Here is a 22,244-nt window from a genome sequence, read left to right on the forward strand (position 1 = left end):
TTTTTTTTTAACACATCGTTGAGATGTTTCCAAGTTCGATTATGAAACGCCCTTCCTTCAGTTCCCTTGGGTATGTTGTATGCCCATGATGTGTAGACGTACTGTCCAATCATAAGTCTACATCTATATTTTTCCATACTCTCACTTACAAAGTAATCAAGTAAATTGTTTTAAAAATATATAAAACGAAATCTATTTCCACGATTCACTCCTAGTTTCCATGAAATAAACGCAATTCACAATATTTTTCCTGTATTTGTACGCTAATAGTTTTAATTAGTTTGGAATATAAGCAGCAATATTTTAAATGACGTAAGTCGCACCAAGTTTGATTTGGTGATGTCTTCAGCTTGTAAGAAACTCTTTCACTCTACACTTTTTTATGTGAATTAATCGCGCAAGTGGATAAAGCAATACAATTAGTGAAACTCTCTATCTAATATACCTAATTTATAAATGGAATGGACTTAGTCATTTACAGCTAATTGTATATGAAATGACTTGAATAAGAGATTGCAGACACTGAAAATCAATGTTTTTGTACTTACAGTTTCGCCTTCCCACGCAGAAATAACAATCTGTATAAAAAATAGGGGAAATATCTGTTTGAATGTCTAACATGAATACTGTACAATTACGAGTCACAATACTTTTTAATGAATGAGAAGCAAATACTTTATTTTTATGATATAACTATTTGCACAAGTTGCATTGCCTGCATCATCATCTTCGACAATATCTATTTATGACATGTGGCATGTAAAGACTTTAACACCGAACATTATAGGAACTTTAAATTAATTCGATTGTTAAACGTGAAATGGCATATTCAAAACCGAAGTTTCTCACATAATTTCGAAAAACACTCGCATATATTCATATATACGGGTATACTTTTGCATTTTGAAAATGAATCCACTACAAGTTTTTCATATTTTTAATTCACATTTTAACACAGAAACAATTTGAATGTCAGAATCCTTGAATCCAATTTGTACTGGATGTATACAAACGAAAGGGGTATATATTGTAAACATATTCGACATCTACGAAATATCAAATAGAATATTCTAGCTCTTCTATACTTCAGTGGTGTTTGTTAATGATTTTATTTTTGATATGAACAGTATCACTTGAATTTAATTAAATGTTGTAGTAATTATATGCCTGAATATGCTGCTTATCATCCCAGCGCTTCATTGTTCTCCTTGTAAAAGTATTTCATTCACAAGTCATGACTTTGTATGAAAGATCAAGCAAACATTTAGGGATTTATATATCGCAAATGTGATATATCAAATAATAGTTTCTTATTGTATTTAATACGTAATTTATCACTTAAGAATAATCTAACAATGTTATATTTGAATTAGAAGGTACAGTTGATTGCGAATTGATGAACAAATGAATATCGTTGCAGATCGACCATCACTAACAAGAATGATAGCAAAACATAAATTTCAATTCCCGACTGTCTTTTAACAATTATTTGTGTTTCAGATAATGAGGAAATGGGGAAGTTTGGAATCATTTCAGATGGGCCATACATAATGAATGATATTTCATATATCCTTTACGATATACCTACATAATGAAAAATATTTTTAATGAAAAGTTTTGCAATTTGGACGTAAATTATAAGTTTACTGAATACCTATGCGATTCATTTTGAAGACGTTTAATAGAATATATTCGAAACGAGATTTTGCCACATATTGATACATAATTTAAACATTAACCCTTTCGTATAAATATAATTGCAGCGATCTAAATAGCCTCTAATATATATATTCCTGCTCACCGCTATCGGCGCTGACATGGCTATCCACAGCGCATCTTCCAATACCACTTCGAATACCACTTACTTCAGTTTGTGAACGTGTTCATAATATAATGAGTGCATAATGTAATAGTACCACTGACAGAAAATCTAATGCACATGGGTTTCTCCTTACGTTCTTTACGTAGTCGACCTTGCCTTCTGTCCTTTCAGGGTCAATAAATTAAGTACACGTTGTGTCCTGGGGTCGATCTAATCAAATGGCCCCTCTCCGCAAAAATTTCAGGCCTAGAAAAGATTATTGTGACATAGAATATACAAATTAATGTAACACCATTTACTATATAATCCAACCAAAATATCTGTCACACAAACGTAGCGGGAATTAATATTTAATCTTAAAATACATCGTACATATTCAAAGAACCATCTTGGTTTAGTGGTACAGAACGTTTTTCTGCTATTCTTTTATTCTCTTACTTTATTCAGTCATTTGACGGTGGCCATGCTCGAGCACCACCCATTAGTCGAATAAATTGAGCCTTGGATTTATTCCCTGTAAGCCTGGTGCTTATTCTATCAGTCTCTTCTGCTGAACAGCTAGATTACAGGGACGCAAACGCACCAACATCGGTTGTGAAGTAATAGTGGTGGTGGCACAGTCATACATGCATACATACATACATACATACATACATACATACATACATACATACATATATATATACATACATAAAAAGGTACTATATATGACGGGCTTAGAGATAGTAGTGAAACTGGCTGGTGCGCTTTTTTGTGGTTTGCTGGTATGCCGAAATATATCTAGCGGGCCTCTAACTGGTTCTCCGATCTTGAAGGTGTAATGCGGATGTGTAACGATGACACATCAACAAATGAGCCAGAAATTCTAACTTAAAGAATATAGGATGTAAAAGACGTTTCATTCCGAAGCCAAAATATGTTTTCTTTTTTTTAGCTGATCAAAACACCACATTTTTTGGTGTATGGCTGCAGTTGAAATGAGTTAAAACAAATGTGTGTGTGTATGTGTGTGTGTGATTAAGCCTTTAATACCAGTTTAATGTCAGTCAAAGAAAGGAATTCAAAACGGCAACACACAGAATCATATACATATAAACATACACGTACATGCACACACATACACATACATGCACACACAAACACAAACAAATACCTAGAAAGAGAGGCAGACAGACAGAGAGAAAGTAAGTGTCAGATAGTCCACAACTTTTTTTTGTTGTCTTACGTTTTCTATCAATATATATATATATATATATATACACATACATGTCTCGAGTTCTAGCTGTAATTCAAAGGGGCCAGCCTTGTCATATTCTGTGTGACGCCGAATCACCCTGAGAACTACGTTAATGTCATGCATGTCTTTAAGGAGTACTCAGCCATTTCTGAGCTCATCTTATACTCGTGTGCTAATGAAAAGTGAAAACTAACATCCAATATTTTGCTGTGTATGTATCTATGTATGAACTTATCTTTAGATTTACGCATCTACTGTCTCTCTCAGTTTCTCTCTTTCTCTTTCACTTCCTTTGTGTCTCTCCTCTCTCCCGCTTTTGATTTAATAATGTATATATTATATATGTATCTACTTCTTTTGCGATGAACGCCGTCGTCATTCACTGTCTCTATCACTTTCTCGCTATTTCTCTCTTATTTCCTCTCGGAAACATTTAAAAACACGAAACAAATGGTGTCATCACTCAATGTCTCTTTCTCTCTCTCTCTCTCTCTCTCTCTCTCTTTGTATCTCACACTCTCACTTTCTCTCTGGCTCTCCTTTTCTCTCTCGCTCTCCTTTTCTCTCTCTAACTCTCTCTCTTACTTCCTCTCTGTCCTCCTCTCTCTCGATTTGACACTTCTTTGAAGTAAGTGTAACGCATACAACAGGTAAGTACGAAAACAAAAAGTTAGCATATTAATATTATTGATAACAACAACAACAACAACTACAACTACAACAATAATAATAACAACAGCAACAACATTAATAATAATAATAATAATAATAATAATAATAATAATAATAATAATAATAATAATAATAATAATAATAATAATAATGATAATAAATACCAGGCAGTGACTTAGATTGCTTTTCAACGAAAGTGATTGAAAGTGTATTAATGTACATTGTTTTGTCTTGTTATAGAGGATGGGCTACAGCAAATACTCTGTTCAGTAACATACACTTGCTTCTGAGTTGTTTGATCTTAACCAGTTAAGCATGTCCCTTAGTGACTGACAATATGTGCCTTTCTGATCACAGGCAGTAGTAATGGGGGAGCATCACAGCCATGTGCAGAGAGGAATTCTTTGGGGGTTTGAGTAATTTACTTATGCAACGTGGGTGTATTTTTCATTATCTTCAAAACAAATATTCATGGAGCTTTTGAGTGGGATGGGCTACGCGGCCCGACGAAAAGACTAATTGCACCCCACCTGCAAAATCAACCACTGTTTATCTTGGTATGAGATCACAATGTCGCGCACATATGATGCTTGTGCCTGGTGTACGCTTATGAGACTGGTAATCGACAACAACAACAATAATAATAATAATAATGATTGCAAAAGGGGCTGATTGCTACCTAGTGATAGCAAAAACGGCTGATTGCTACCTTGCTCAGATAGCAGGAAACCCCATAATGGCAGGAATTAAAAAGATAGTGCTGATGGGAACTGCCCAAATCCGATGTAAAATACTGTCTATGTAATCTCATATTTTAAAACAAACTCATAATTTTCTTATATATTTCTTGTTATCGTTCTCAAGAAAAATACTACATGCAAAACCAAATATATGACGCCCTAAGCATAACACCAACATGAACTTCTAACTTGTCGCTTCAGGTCTTTGGATGAGACTTGCAGCCAATTTGTACAAAGACTAAGTAAAATTCAAACATGTGCGACAGTGAGTGATGACTGAAAGAAAGGTGGCTTTCCATTTTTGTATTCAAATATTTTTCAGTATTTCCAGAGGAGACTGATGCATACATTGAAGCAATAGTAGATATATAAATACATACATAGACACATACGCACATTGTTAAATTAAAAGCAGGAGACAGGAGGGAAAGAGACGAAGTGAGAGAGAAAGTTAGAAAGAGTGAGAAAGATATTGAGTGGTGACTGAAAGGAAGATGGCGTTCGTTTTGTGTTCTTAAATATTTATCAGTATTTTCAGAGATACACAGATATTTAGATAAACAGACACACCGTGTATTTAGATACACAAACACACCGTGTATTTAGATACAAAGACACACCGTGTATTTAGATACATAGGCAAACCGTGTATCTAAATGAAAGTAAAAAAGCTACAGCAAATATTGGATGTCACTTTCACTTTTCATTACCACATGAGGATAAAATTAAACGTGCAAGTGGCTAGGTACTCTACTGATATGCATACCATTAATGTAATTCTCAGGGAGTTTCAGCTGACCATTTGAATTACACCTACAACTCATTTTCTGCCAGCTGTGTAGACAGGAGCAAGGTAAATCTTCAAGCGGTTGGAAGGAAACGTAAAGAGATCCTATATAGTGGAGGAAAATCTTTTTGGTCGTTAGATCCACTATGGGTGTTAGTCCGGTCCTAACAGCGGCATTTGTCGGTCTCACAGATCTGGATGCCATGACCCAGATAAACATCAATGCGCAGGCAGTTATTATTAAACTGAGCGTGAGTCGAGAGCGAAAACACTACACGACGGAATAGCAATTATTTCGTTTTAGCTTTCACTGCTTATACTAAACACGTGATATTTTTGCTTCACGATATGGAACATTTCCTTTTCTTTCATACCTTTCAAAAACTGGGACTCTGTCAGTTACCTCGACGACGTTCCTCTTTATCGCTGCGGTTTATTAACATCACGCCCTGGAGGAATGAATAAAATGACAGGAGAGTATCATCAAATTTATACAAAAGTGTTTCATTAAATATTCATCTGTTTCCTTTTCTTTTTCTTTCCTCTTTCTCTGTCTTCTTTCTGTTTGTTTCTCTTCGCCTTTTATAAAATTGAAACTTAAAGACTGATGCCATTGTTTTTCTTTATTTGTATGAACGCGTATAGAATAATATATAAGTTTGATAAAGTTAAAATATATGGTCTGGGCTTTACGTTATTTATCATGGTATTTTAGCATTAAAAAGTATTTTGTAATATTCATAATGTTCAATTGGCGTTTTCATGCGTTCGTATTAATCATCAAATTTCAACATTTATTCAACTAACAGTTGAGTTTTTGACAACTGTAATAATTGTTAGAACGCTCAAACGAGCTGAATGTTTGCAAAAATGTTTTGACCAATCCTCATGCAGTTTAAACATCATGGTTTGCCTGACGTACCGATAATCTATGTTTATATTCATATGTTAAAGACATTTTTTAATTCACATCATTAACTGATTGCTGTATGCTTGATATGTCCTTTCGGAACAGGTTTGAACATTTCAATAAACCGTTTTTCTTTTATCTTTCTTCCAACCTCTCTTGTGTCATGTTGTTTATGGAAAGGAAAAATTAGAAATATTTTCTGACCACATATCTCTATATGCTCGGTCAATGATATTTGGTGAACATTCTTGTTCCAGATTTGTTGTCTGTAGACTCGTGAGCGTTCCGATTATGCATTCCCTGTCTTGTATATATATGCAATTCCACGCAATTTGGGCATTTAATGCAGTACTTCAAATATGTGCTTTTGCAGTTCATATCTGCATTAGTGTAGACCTGTCTATTCTTCGTTCTAATGGATCTACCGGTAGGCATGTATTAATACGTTCCACATCTGTTATCATTACACTTGGTTACTGTACATGTTTAATCCTGTTCGTTCATGTTGAATTTTGCCTTTCTTTAGGTTCGATGGTTGCCTTTTGCTTAAAATAAGTGTTTGATTAGTTATCGTGCTTTTTAATTTTTCACCGTTTTATGATTAGTAAATTTGTTTTGATGATGTTAAAAATATTTTGGTGATGCGGATTGCGTGTTACTGTAACGGTATTGTATTCCATTTATGGGTTCGTCTTTTTCGGGTTGCCCTAAGTTGTTCTATAGTTATCTCATTTCCTCGTTGCATGATATTTTCTATAATTAGGGAAGTGTAATTTTACTTGCGCAGAAATACTTTCATCTACTATAGTACAAATTTTCGTGGCTAGACAGTTAGGGATGATGCGTTTTCTGTGGTATGATTTGAAATTCAGTTACTGGTGTGTAACTGTGCTTTCGTAATAAATATAAGTTGTGATTGTGGTACTGCTTTTAACTACCATTATATCAAGAAATGGTAATTATGTGTTGCTCATTTCTCTTGCGAATTTGAGATAAGGTATAGATTGTTGAGGAGGGTGCTGAATTCTTCCAAATGTTCTAGGGATTTGGTCCAAATTAGGATGTTAAAACATGGTCGCGTTATCTTTCTTCAAAACTCACTTGTGTCAAGGAGTGTGTGAAAAGGAATCTATTAACAATGACAGTATTAACAATGGCAAACTTTGACATGAACAACCAGGATGTATCATTTACAGTATCCAAATTTAATGGTAACAGATATGGAAAGTGTCAATACATGCATAATGTTAGACGCGTTAGGACAAACAATGGACACATTTTCACAAATGCAGGCATGAACTGCAAAAGCAGAAATTAGATCTACTGCATTACATGTCCGAATTACGAGGAACTATATAGACGAGACAGGAATGCATTACCGGAAAGCTCCGAGTACACAGACATCGAATCCGGAACATGAATGTTCGCCAATTTCATTGACCGAAGATATAGAAACATGCGGTCAGAAAATGTTTCTAATTTTTCCTTTACACAAACTTAATGACACATGTGAGTTTGGAAGAAAGGCAAAAGAAAAACGGCTTATTAAAAAGTTCAAACTTGTTCCGAACGGAAATACCACCAATAATATAACAATCAGTTAATGATGTGAATTTAAGAAAAAAAATCTTTAACATATGAATATAAGCAAATTACAGAATATCGGTACGCCCGTCAAACCATGCTTTGTAAGCTGCATGAGGATTGGTTAAAAACGCATAACCAAAAATCAGCTTGTTTGAACGTTCTATGAGGTACTATAGTTGTCAAAAACTCAACTGCCTGTTAAATTAATTTTGAAATCTATTTATTACTACGAACTTACGAAAGCACTAAGTGAACTATATGAAAATTACAAAATACATTTTTAAATGTAAAATACCATAACAAAAAACGTGAAAACCAGACCATACCTTAACTTTATTCGCCGTACATTTTTGAATTTTGAATTTCCATTATTTTCCTAGTAAAAAGAGATATAATTATATTTAATGTTCAATAATATATAGTATATTTATGTAACTCACAAATGCTTTTTCTTCTTTTATCTACTTATAGTTGACTCATTAATGAATATTCAACCACCAAACTGCAATGAATTCGTCAGCTACACATGCATTGGAACCAGACGAGTTTGCGAAAATCAGCTTCGTTCTGCGACAGTATTTCATGCCTTCTGCGATTATATTTGGCATGACGACAAACATATTAACCGCCATATTGTTCAAAAAATTTCACAGTAAGGAAAGTAAAATTGCTCCGTTGTTGATGGCCATCGCTATTGTTGATACAATATACTTATTTTGTCTTCTCCTCACATGGATCGAATCCTTTTCTGTGGACATCTACGAAGCTCCCGGCCTGTGCCAAATTCAAGTATTTTGCAGTCATTACTTTGCTTTCCTTTCCTTTTGGTATTTGGCGTGGATTGTGTTTTTAATAATTTTTTCCTCTCTTGCTCCAAATAAATATCATTCTATGCGTTCTTCTGGAATGGTTACGCTGTGTTTTGTCGGAATAACTATTTTCGCATTTACAGGATACTTATATAAGACCTGGACCTTCGGGACAAGTGAAATATACGGTAGGAAAATGTGTACAATAATTACAGGAACTCAGTCAGCAATGAAACTAATATATGTACTTGATACATTTTTCATGTCCATATGTCCTTCGGCAGTTTTTGTCATTTTCCATATTATGTTGCTTCTGCGTTGCGTACGCTTACCACTTTACTCGACAGATACAAGCAATGACCACAGCATAACTAATGGGACAGAGGAATACCGGCTTGTTGTAGCTCTGACCGTTTTATACTACATTTTTATTTTTCCAAATATTGTTTCACAAACCTTCAACTTCATGGAAACAGTGTACAATAAAGAAATAATTTCATTATTCAATATTTTCCAACAACTTTTCAATGCTTATTTTGCTCTGAAGCCGATAGTATATGTATTTTTCTCATCGAGTTATAGGCAAGCGTTTGTTAATTGCCTCAAGTCTTTGTGCAGAAATCTGTCGTGCCAATCGAGTAAAACACGTGTAATCGCTGTCCCAACGGACGAAACGACAGTGTAAAATAAAACAGAATTGTTACAAGATATATAACAATTATTGTGTTCATAGCTTATCCAATATATCTAATGGGTCCATTATATCCTGAAAAATGAAATCAATATTCATCCCTCCGAGATAAACATACGAATGTTTATGCATTGAAGCAGATTCACGGAATTATCGAAATATTTACACAGAATGAATAAATAAATAAGGGAAACTTAGTTCATGCAACTGGACAAAGGATTCTTTTCCATGTGGTGTTTAATGTAAAATTCGAAAGAAAGTACTTTACAATCGTTACTTTTAAAGGACATATAAAATCACTTTAATGGCTGTCTCAAAGATGTTCAAAAAAGATAGTATAAAATTACAAAAAGATAGTATCTAAATTGATACCATGCCAACGGAATTCTTAAAATACACACACTCTCTCTTGTCCCCTCTCTTCACACACACACACACACATACACACACACGCAAGTATATATATATATATATATATATATATATATATATATATATATATAAAACTCCTCATTTCGGACATTTATAAATGATTTTGTGAATATTCTTTTAATCTTTTTATCGCTATGTGAAATCTATAGAAAAGGATTTTTAACCTAATTTACATAATGTATTGAACTTTAACTGATATAAGTCTCCTTTGGTAACCGGTCTGACACTGTTTTATTCTTTCGATTAAATTCCCTTTATATAATTTAGTTCAATATTTTATATCTTTTTATATTGATAATGTGCTTATGGATTATGCCCAAACATTCTTTGTTTTTATTGTTGAATATGTTTCTGTTTATTTCTTGGAACACGTTCACAGTAATTGTAGGAAATGGCTTATGAAACGTTTATCAAACTAATAATTACAGAAACAAGTATTTTAAACAAAATACATTGGCGTCTAGTCAGGAAGCCACATCAGTAATAATATTTTTGGTGAATGTGTCGCTCTGGCAACATTATGTATATGGACATATTGTCGTGCAATATTTAATTTTCTCCTATCTATCTCGGTATCGACGTTGCTCTCAATCATTCAGCATTGAATCAATAAGTAACAACCATGTACCAAGGAGAATGTTTTCGAATCTGTGTCATAGAAACCAGTGTGAAAAAATAAAATAATCACTGTTGCTGTAATTGGCATAAGTCACGTAGTAAATATTTATGTTGAGATGTGGGAATGTAACATAAAAACATACAAATTACTATTTACCATTAGTGAGGTCTTGTTTCATCCTAAATTATAATTACACTAAAGTTTACTTCGACCTTCCATCCAAGTGAGTATGATACATTAGTACCAATAACAAGTGTCAAGTCATTTATTCTCACAATTGTCCATTGTAACACTCTGGTAAATTTTATAACTTTACATGAAAATAAGAAGCCAGTATCGGATTTACCAAAAATCAGCATTTGAAAAAATATGAATTCCTGCTCAAATGCAATACCTGAATATTTTTTCACAACATAACTTCCATATTTATATAATGAGAAAGAAATGCAGAGAAAGACAATTTGGCAAAGACCTTAATACAGGAGATTTGACTCTAAGAACTGAAAAATGCGTGTTGCTTTATATAGTTAGACACGAAGGGTGTAATTCCCTAAGTACTTCAAGACCATATTAAACCGGTATTCATCAATAAATGGATTGCTATTTATTCATAAGTTGTTCATGAAATCCTTTGCATGTCTGCTTGCTTATCATTTCTTGATACAGAATTTCGAAAATAATTAAATCTAATAAATTTTTGAGAGCCTTTTGTAATTTTTGACAATAAGCTTTGTATTATGTCAATCATATATTCGAAAATGTATATGCCATTTTCTGTTCCTGAAATTTAATAAACACAGAAACACCTGGTTGTAAAATCTATTAAAAATTTAAATTGTAAAGCGGAAACAATATCGTTTGGAATCTGATGTCAACTGCAGAACGTTATCAACCGGAAAAGTATCGTTTAACATTTATAGGCTCTTATTAAGAAATTCGAGTGTATGTCAACATGAAGGAAATTTTTAGTGTATAAATATTTTAGCAATGTTGAGATCTAAGATTTTCTTGAGGTATAATACTTGAGGGAACACTCTATAAACATTATATGAGCAAATGAAATGATAAATATTGTAGGTGGCTTTGATATGAACCAGTTAATAATGCGTTGTGAATGTTCAATTTAGGCTACGTACTTTAATGAGTATCTTAATTGACATTATAGCTGCAGCTTATGACGAATGGAGGCTCTCTAGAGATGTAATTCTTGACAAAATAAAATCCAGTCTTCAACCAATGTACTTGTGATACATGAGACTGGAGACAGCTGTTATCAGTACTCTCAAATCTCTGGACACATATATCGTACTCAGTTCTCTTGAATCCACAGATAGATAAACCGTTTGCCCCAAATTAAATGAAACGTTTGGGTGTTATGAATGATATTAAGTCTAATTTAGTAAGCAATATGATATTGATGATCTTTTATTGCAGAAGATTATCTTCTTTAAATTTATACCAATGGTCATGTATTTACTGATTACGAGGAATAAACCGTGGTTTCTAAATTGTTGATTTTGATATGTTTCTTATGTAAGAGAATGATATATTCATTTCTTCGACGAGAAATATTTTTCGTAACAGTAACGAATATGAAATCCAGTCATATCAGCATCACATATTTCATGAATATATTTTTATATTTTGTTATATTATTATCCCCATAATTAGCATTATAGCATACGAAACGCAATACTCGGAGAGCATAATTTGTGACGTATAGACTGATTCACTTATCACATATATGCCTGAGTGAAAGAGTGTTTATATAGATATGTGGCATACTTGTCATCGAAAATCTCACGTCATATTTCAGAGGAAATTTGTACTGTTAATAAAGTGAAAAATTTCATGGCGGTTCCTATATTTTATATTTTAACTTTGGATGTACAAAAATTTTGTTCTCATGTTATATGCCCTCAGAGAACACATTATTAAAAATAGAAACAGTTATAACGCTAAATTATAAGAATAAATGTATCTATTGTAATTTTTCAGTTATATTAAATACGAAATGAATTTCGTTTCCTCTAACCGCCTGCGTTGCCAGTCATTGTATTTTGTTACTGATATTTACCAATATACATTAAAAAATGACATAAGAACTTGATGTTTGAAATAACAGAATATTTACGTGTTATTATCTTATAGCTAAGGTCAAAGATTTGCGATCGGTTAGGAAATGGTAACAAATTTACGAGCTGAATAATATACAGTCAATCATAACATGTTTTAAAATTATGAATAGATATAAGTCTAATCTTCCATTCCTTTCATGGATGGTAACTTTGTGCTTCATTTTATTTCAATTTAGACATATTGTTGTTTCGAATTCACCACCAAGATTGTACGTCTCCGAGTCCAAAACAATATATAAAAATTGGAACAATAACTTCCATTTAACATTCTCGATAAACATCTTTGAACAGGACGAAGCAATATGAAACTATTTTCATTTAAACTGCGTAATTAACATCTCACGAAACATATCTAATGTAGAACTTACACCATGAAGGTTTATGGGATGGAAAATAACACGATTTTATTTTTGTTTTACATTGGAAATCTGTGTCCGAAACTTGCCAACAGCGGAGTTTTTATATTGTCATCAGTTCTCAGTCAGAGAGATGTAGTCTTCAAATAGGTAACCCACCAAATTGTAAGAAGATATTTGGCAAGTAATTCACGAGATACCTGGGAAATGGATGTATATTTGCTGTAACTGTCTCTCATAATAAATACGATTTATATTCTACGCTAATTTGCTGAATTAAAAACGAGAAACAAGTCATAGCTGAAAAGTTTTACTCGACATTGATGTGCCTGACGTTGTTTGCTCTATGTATGATTTCTTACCATTAATTGAGAATATCATTAAATGAAAAGAAAAAAAAACGCATTGACAAAGAGCAAATCAGTTTAGAACTCAAATAAAGAAGCGCGATATGGAGTTTATCATTCAAAATACAACAGAAACCAAATATAATCATATTTTATATGTTACCGGAAATTGATTAATATATTTTAGAATGCAGGTAATACGGTGGCATTGAAATAATAAAATACATTGGAGATCATTAATACGTTTTATTGTTATTATTGATAATTAAATACTTATTTTTTTATCACAATTATTCGTCTAGAAATCTATGCTTACGTGACATATCTCTCTCTACATGTGGAGGTCTTTATTTAAGATACAGTGTTCAAGATATCCATTATTTCACTGTATAAAGAAGCGCATTATTTTTCATACACAAACACACTCACAAACACATACATACACACACAAATACGAGTGGGTACCCAAAAGAAACCGGGATTTTGTAAAATTATTTTGAGCTTACATATTTATCACCTTCAAAGCCTTCTTCATTTGAGGAAATGAATCTTTTTAGATGTGTTTTCCGCTGTTCGAAGAAGTCTTGAATGCGAAAGTATGCCCTTTTTCTTTCTTCACCTCTTCCACATTTAGAAAACATTTTATTTTAAGGACTTTTTTCCATTCGGAGGAACATAAAATGTCACAGGGAGCAAGATCGAGCGAATAAGAACTGTCAAGTAAAATGTCTGGTTAATAGTTTAACAGGAGGAACAAATTCTGTGTGGATAATTCCTTTCGCATCGATAAAACAAATCAGTATCTTCTTGACATTGGGTATCAATTGACACGCTTTTGTGGGACGTGGTGATATTGAACGCTTCCATTGCCTCGTTTCCGAGTCGTAGTAGTAGCACCATCTTTTGTCACCAGTGATGACCTTCGAATAGAAGTCTGGATCAACTTCCAGCAGTTCTTTCAGTTCACGACACACACTCAGTTGTGATTGCATTTGATCGTTCGTGAACAATCGAGGCACACATTTTGTGCAAGTGTTTTCATTCGCAATTCCACGTTCAAAATTCGTTGGCAGGAGCTCCAGGACACACTAGTCATATCTATTAATAACACGCACCAAGTATGGATTCAGGACATCCGTATACCTCAAGCCGAACTTCACTAGACGATACCATAACCTCAATTCCCACCAGCCATACAGTGTAAAGAGAGGAATTGCTCAGTGCCTAAAACATCGAGCAAAGAATATAAGTAGCGATCGTGATACCCACCACGAAGAAATGATCAAGCTCAGTAACAAGCTATTCAGCAGCAACTACCTCCAAATCATACCATCTACTCCAGTTCTGAGGAAAAGAGAAGATGCAACCAACAAATTGTCTACAGTCTGCCTGCCCTATATGAAAGGCCTCTCTGAAAAAATATACAAAAGATATGCGGCCCATATGACATCAGGACAGTATTCAAGAGTAATAAAACACTTCACAAATATCTCCTTCGGGTAAAAGCACCAATAGAAGGGAATATGACCAAAAACTGCGTGTACTCCATCTCACGCAGCTATGGTAGGTTATACAAAGTAAGGGTACACAAACATCGAAAAGCTATGACAGGAGGAGATATTGATAAATCGGGTATAGCTGATCATGTATGAAAAAATGGGGACCACCTTCCCCTGTGGGATTAAGTTAAAATTATAGACACAGAACACCACTGGAAAATACGAAAATTAAAAGAAGCAGCACATATGCTAGGACACAACAACCTCCTAAGCAGACCGAGTGCCGATATGAATAGCATATGGAAACCGGTATTAAGGAAGGATAGGAAAATATTAGATTTATAAGCCCTAAAATTCACTGCATAATTGCCCACTTGCATATAGGGTAGTGGTTAAGAGCGCGGGCTACTAACTCCAACATTACGAGTTCGATTCCAGGCAATAATAATAATAATAATAATAATACCAACAACAACAACAACAACCCTAACCCTAACCCTAAACCCAGGTTCGAAATTCCCCCAAGACACCTGATGATGACTGAATCCATACTTGGTGCGTGTTATTTATAGATACGTGTTATTAATAGACATGACTGCTGTGTCCTGGAGCTCCTGCCAACGAATTTTGAACGAGGAATTGCGAATGAATACACTTACACAAAATGTGTGCCTCGATTGCTGTATATCAGCCGAAACGTTGTGTCAACAACTAACAAGATGTAAAATAATATAAATAAATGGAGACCTATTGCTGTCTGTTGTGAAAGACAAGGCTTAACTTCAAATGGTAGAACAAAAGCCAAGCATACGTACTTGTACATTGTCAACAGAATGTTTTCTTTCACAAAGCACCTTCAATCGTGATCTCAATGGGCTCGTCTTCTTTACAAAAGCCCTCGAGAAGGTCTTTTTGAACTGATCATTGATCAGGCTCAATGACATGTGAACGTTCGCAAATCTCTGCCAATAACTATTCGAGATGCCCGTTTCTTGTGCCGATTGGTAAGATGAAAAATGTATATATCTTTGTAATCCTCATAAGAGAAATAAATGTCTTCTTTCCAGTCTGGCTTCAGAACCTGTTGTTGAGCAAGAGTAGTTTGACAAGAATGTTATGTCTTGTGTTTAGTGGAATTTAGAGGGGATGTTGCACTTATTCCAGAATGTCATGCGGTCAACGCTAAAATTTATGAGCAACAGCTGCAGCGAGTAAATAATGCTTTAAAATACCCTGGTCCTACATCATGATTATATTTATGCACACGCTGCCAATGTGATAGTAGCAAAACTTGATGAACTTGAGGGGCTGCAAGGGCTGCTTCATCCGACCATATGGTAACTGATGGTCCAGATCGTGAACGATCAGATTACTACATTTTCTGAGTCAGGAATCATTTCCTACAGGTACCCAAGTTGAACGATGTGGATGAAGTTGAAAACTGGAGCAGGGAGTTTTATAGCTCCAAACCAGCCAAATGTTATGAGCGTTGATTTAAGCCTCTAGCACAACAATACCAACATACATTGTAATATGAAGGAATATACTTTGCTAAATAAATCCTTTTTGTACGTAATTTCTTTGAACCATTAATCAAAGTTTTAAATACAAAAAAGATTTTGACACAACCTGATATGTATGTGCGATGGGCATGTATATAAACATATAATATGTTTGTGTGTGTGTGTGAGTGTGTGCGTTTCTGTGCCCATGAGAGCGCGTGTATGCGTAGACGAGAATGGATACACAAACAAAGACGGAATAGGATATAGACTAGGAAAAGAAGTCAACATTCGCATGTAGAAAAAGAAACGGAAACCACTTTCGTTAAGAAGGGTGCGGGGCAAAACAACAATTGTGTTTACAAGACAAAACATTCAGACAAGCAAAGCAGGGTATAAAAATATATATTATAAACAAAATATTTGCAAGTTCGTGAGACGGGAAGTAAACGATATAAATCGGGACCACAGCATGTTAGTCGGTGCTAAACGAGTAAAGCTAGAAACTACTAGAGAAAATAGTAACAGAAATAAATTAAGACGCAAAATTACCTTGAGATACGAATGGTATTTCGAATCAGAAACAGCGAACAACTACCACCTTACACTAGTTCAAGATGTGAAACATGTATCGCTAAGGGGAAATATAGGGAAATGTATATACATTCACAGTACAACAAAAAATAGTCGATGGAAAAATCAAACTTTAGGAAAGGCGCAATAGCTTTTATGTGATATAGTTTGTCATGATACAAAATATAAAAAAATCCTACGAAAATATGAATGAGTACATATGAAAATGCGCCAAAAAGAAACGGAAAAGTAGCAGGATATATAAATTACTATATAGACAGGAAGCAGAACACTGTTTTATGGGTTTATACAAGGAGGTGGAGAAAGCAATAACATTTAGACATCAAAATACTTTGTAAAAAGGAAAAAAATAAACAATAAGAAACAAACTTTCTACAAAATGTCACACTGCAGGAGTAATTGTTACACCAAACCTGGTGAGGCTAAATGTGGCACATATATGTGTATACATCCATATATAGATCCCTAGAAAGATTGATTGACATATATACACTCATACCCACACATGTATATATACACACGCACATATATACACCTACCTACCTACTTACTTACCTACCTACCTACCTACCTACCTACATCCATACATACCTAGTTACATACATTCATATATACAAATGCATGTACATGTATATATATATATATATATATATATATATATATATATATATATATATATATATATATATATACACACACACACACACACACACACACACACACACATATATATATATATATATATATATATATATATATATATATATATATATATATATATATATATATATATATATATATATGCAGGTGCATGTATGTATACATATTTATAGGTAAAAAAATAATGAGAGCGTGCTTTATATAGATAATATTTTCAGGTCGTTTCGAGGCATATGAAGAATGCCTACATAATATAAATAATGTTAATAATGTAATTTAGATGTTGAAGATGAAAGTAACTGTTTTTGTGTCGTCTTGAATGGCTTATACACATCTTCCACGCTGCAATTGCCTTTGTTTTAGCATACGATCTCAATCAAGTCACTATTTATTCAAGTTCATCTCCGTAATTTTTTGAAATCACTGTATTTGAATGTCAGCAATGACCTTCAGCAATGACCTTCTCAGGCTCATCAATATTTTAATTTCTAAACACAGACAAACGGGGTCAGGCTGTAGGGTTGCAAAAAATTCATAATTCCTCAAATGTTGTTCTTTATAGCATAAACATTTTGTAAAATATCAATATATGCGAGAGTGATAAAGAAACGAGGAGGGTCATCTTTGGATGTGCTAGAAACAACAGCCGAATCACCGTTTAATCACTCACTTATCCCTCTGAAAATATTAACAAGTGCAAAATAATTTGCCCAAAAAGGTCCGGAATGGGATGATGAGGGAGTGGAGTGTAGAAAAAAATTTTTCAAAACTTTTACATATAAACATGTCCTCCCACCAACCCCATCATTTGAAAAGCTGTGGGAATATTGCCCGAAAAAAACTTTCCCAACCAATTTTCTTAAAATCGCAATGTGTGCCATTTGAAAGGGATTTGTGTAAATTTTCATCAAATGATACTCATTTTCCTGAAAGTTATGTGGGAAAAAGTGAGATTGTGTGAATTTTCCAAAATTCCTCTCGCCACCCCCTTGGAAAAATTATTTCCCATAAATCATTATGTACTCTGATTTCATAATAGCTCTGCGGTATTTGTAGAAACTTCTGGTAAAAAGTATCTATTTTTCTGGATGTTATGAGGCAACAAAGTCGGGGACATATATAGCTGTAGTAATACCCTTTTATTTAAATGATGTTTTCATTTCATGTTTATTTCGTTCATTGTTTGCCATGTTCTATCTTCCCGTATCTCTCTCTCCCTCTCCCTCTCTCTCTCTTTCTCTCTCTCTCTGTCTCTCTCTCTCTCACACCCACACACACACACACACACTGCAAAGCTTACAGATGTGCTGCTGAATTGTAATCTCTATGTTGCTTTGAGGGGAAGGCAAAAGAAATTGCTTCTCCTTGTGTGTTGAATTACTGTGATGTTTGTTTAAAAAGCACTGATTATGACTGTGGTAAAATAATGAAAGCAATATGTACTATGCAAGTGAGCACTATTATACAAAGAAATAATTAGACGTACAATATAAAAATTGTTAGATTTGGGAATCAAATGTGAAAATAATAACAAGAAGCCCGCAAAAAACCCGGAGGACGGATTTCCGCTAATATATCTAATTTCTTTTGTACTTGAAACTCCTTTCGCAAACGTATGAATTTCTGACAAGGGATTCACATTTTGGCACAAGGCCAGTAATTTCAAGCAGTGAAGTAATTCAGTTATATCGATCAGAGTGTGCCAAGGGTGTTCATTTTATGAACCCGAAAGGATAAAAGGCAAAGTGGACTACGGTGGAACTTTGCCCGATGTGCTAACAATTCTGCCAGCTCAATATCTCATATTATTAGCTGTTTACCAACTGAAGTAACAATTAGAAATACGCAACTACTCAACTTTTACAAACGCATAATTTTTAACTGCAATATAAGGTAAAATTTACTCCATGTTTCAACTTTAGCATTTTGATTTTCAAATGTTGTTAGGGTATAAGTGTGCTGAAGCATTTCCTCCTTTTATTACAAGTTATAGTTCACATTACGATAAGAAACATTATTTTTAGTTATATGTAATTTATCTTCTCTTATAGAATTTTATAAACAGTACCCATTATCTGTTTAATGAAGCAACGGGCAAGACCGTTCACACATTCTAGTAGAATGGCATACAAGAAATACTAATCCGAATACTTCACCCTGTATTGTTAAGAATTTTGTTTTCTGTAACGAAAGTTCTGTGCAGTTGTCTTGTTAGATTTGCCATTTAAACTCAAATTTGTATAGGTAAACTACATGGAAAATTGAAAACTAATTTAACTTCTGAAATGTTAGGAAACATCAATAGCTGTATTTTCTCCAGAGATAGACAATGATGAAATACGTAAGATGCATGTTTACAAGAATGAGTAGAAGAGGGCAGAAGATATTGAAGTATTCTTAGACACAGATCTACAGATAATCTACTTATTACATCGAATATGTCAAGAGGCAATTCTCGGAAATAAATAACAGAATGCAAAATATGGGCAAGCATTTACATTATATATATATATATATATATATATATATATATATATATATATATATATATATATATATATATATATATATATATATATATATACTCATGTATTTGTGCATGTATGTGGGGGTGTGTATGAGAGACAGATTGAGTGCAAGTGAATATGTTTGTCTATATGTGAAATATTGGAGCCATTTCATGAGCAGTTCAACGACTACATAGCATTAACTGACTGGAGAACTCAATACCTTTCACTGCATGAGTGTTGCCAAGTAAAATTAAAATTGAATTTTCAATGAAAGCGAAATACAACCTTATAGCACCCATAATCTAAAGAAGCTATCCTCTGTCGTTCTAAGTTAATTTTCGTATACGATAATTCTACACTTGGTTCAATGTATTTTCTCGGCGAAATTTTAGATCCCAGATACACCACACACACACACACAACCACACACACACACACACACACCCACACACAACTCACACATACACACACACAACGCACATATACACGCACACACACACACACACACAACACACACACACACACACACACACACACACACACACACACAAATCAGACGATGCAGAAATATGATCCATGAGAATTCGCCTATCTTCAATTATAGGAGTAACTAAGTCGCAATCATCCGCATAAAAGAGGTTACGAATACGTGTTTGAGAATCTTTCAAATTGACAACGAATTGATGTAAGTTGAAGCGACGATCAGCAGATTGAGACTTTACTTATACCCAAGAATGGCAATCCACACCAAAAGCATGCGTCATGGTAGCAGTAAAACGCAAGGAAAATAGAGTTGTGGTAAGTATGTCACTTTGATTGAAACTACTGATATTGAACCATGCTTCCATGCAAATAAGAAATCCTTTGTTTATCGACATCAAGTGACTTGGGAAACTACATTTTCTGGGTAACTTCCACTGAGATATCCTGTTCACAGTATCGCGGGCCTAAGTTAAATGACAGAAACTTGATTGGGATCCAATTTCTTTACATAGCACAATTTCTGGAATTATCTTGCAGTAAAATTCATATTCAATGTTCCTGAATATAGGCATTATTTGCAAGAACGTGAATGAGCAATCTGAGAGTGTTAATGAATTTGATAATATTAATGATGCATCAAAATTCCCAATGAATACGATATTGTGAAATAAGCCAAAGATGTAAAGAAAACTTAGAAGTGTCAAATGAATGCTGATTTGTTGATGAACGATGACCTATCACAATACAAATATGCAATACCCAAGAGGTTGTCCGATGTTTTTTAACGCACAGCAATAAACGACTAGATACTATTTTGGATGCACTCTGTTTTAATAGTATGAGCGAAATGCAGGCATGGTCACAGGACCAGTTCTTCGTCGTGCATTGAAGATCTTGTGATAGGAGGCATACTTAAAACGCTCACAACTTGGCTTTAAGAAATTAATGATTTGGTTACCTTCAGAAGGGCAGACGCTTAATGTCAACATTTTATCGATTTCTCTAGCTGCTTGGCGTCTTTTCTTGGGAATGAGAACGTTTTTTGTAATTATAGGTTATAACGCTAACGAAATGAAAAAACTCTGCAAAATAGAACAGATTTAGAAATTGATAATCCGCCAATTTTGTTAAGTGTATTTTGTCTCAAAATCTGAAAATCTGAAGCACCTCGTTCCACGTTATATTTTCTCATTTTATAAAGTTAGAAATACGATGAGAAGAATGTTAAGGAAGAGTTTAAAATCTCGAATATTTTAGAAAAAGAAATTAAAGCAACGGAGTAATTTAAAGACAAGTGTCATTCTTTAACAATAGGATGAAGTCACTACGAAAACTATATATATATATAAATTCATGCATATACATATATAAACATATATGTGTGAGTATGTGTGTGCAAGTTTCTAGTCTCTCATCTCCAAGTGATTACTTATACATGGAGTTTTATTATTTATAGCTTAGTATTCTCCTCAATTATCTGTCTTATATCAAAGATTGTTTCGGAACCACGTTAAAACAGCATCGTTTACTTCGCTAAGAACCATTATAAAATTTAATGTTTGGATCACGAAGCTAAAACTACTATACGATTTACAATATTTCCCTTACTGCGATAATGAAGACGTACACCTTGTAGTGGGATGCAGATAAGCTCATCGGAATTATAACAACTTTTGGTCAAAAATAAAAAAAAATATCCTTATTGAAATATATATCGTAGTGTAAATTCGCTACCATACACGTTCATGTCTGTTAAACTTCTTTTGTTAGCTGCTCAACACTTTTATTAAATTGGTAGTTATAGCAACATTGATTACCAACATAATTGAATAATCCCTAATTTTGTGTT

At 33.8% G+C, this 22,244-nt stretch overlaps 1 protein-coding gene across 2 annotated transcripts in view; it reads left to right on the plus strand.

The window, feature by feature from the left end:
• LOC106873516 (uncharacterized) overlaps positions 1-13,387 on the plus strand; it is a 152,649-nt gene extending 139,262 nt beyond the window's left edge. For both annotated transcript variants that reach the window (XM_089363757.1, XM_052973284.2), the window contains one exon: positions 8,227-13,387. In XM_089363757.1, coding sequence (XP_089219883.1) covers positions 8,263-9,249 — 987 coding nt within the window. In that variant the 5' untranslated portion in view covers positions 8,227-8,262 and the 3' untranslated portion in view covers positions 9,250-13,387. The remainder of the gene's footprint in view (positions 1-8,226) is intronic.
• Positions 13,388-22,244: the final 8,857 nt, after the last annotated feature.

This window comes from Octopus bimaculoides, chromosome 15, assembly GCF_046866305.1.
Source record: "Octopus bimaculoides isolate indiv1 chromosome 15, ASM4686630v1, whole genome shotgun sequence".
Taxonomy (NCBI): Eukaryota; Metazoa; Mollusca; class Cephalopoda; order Octopoda; family Octopodidae; genus Octopus; species Octopus bimaculoides.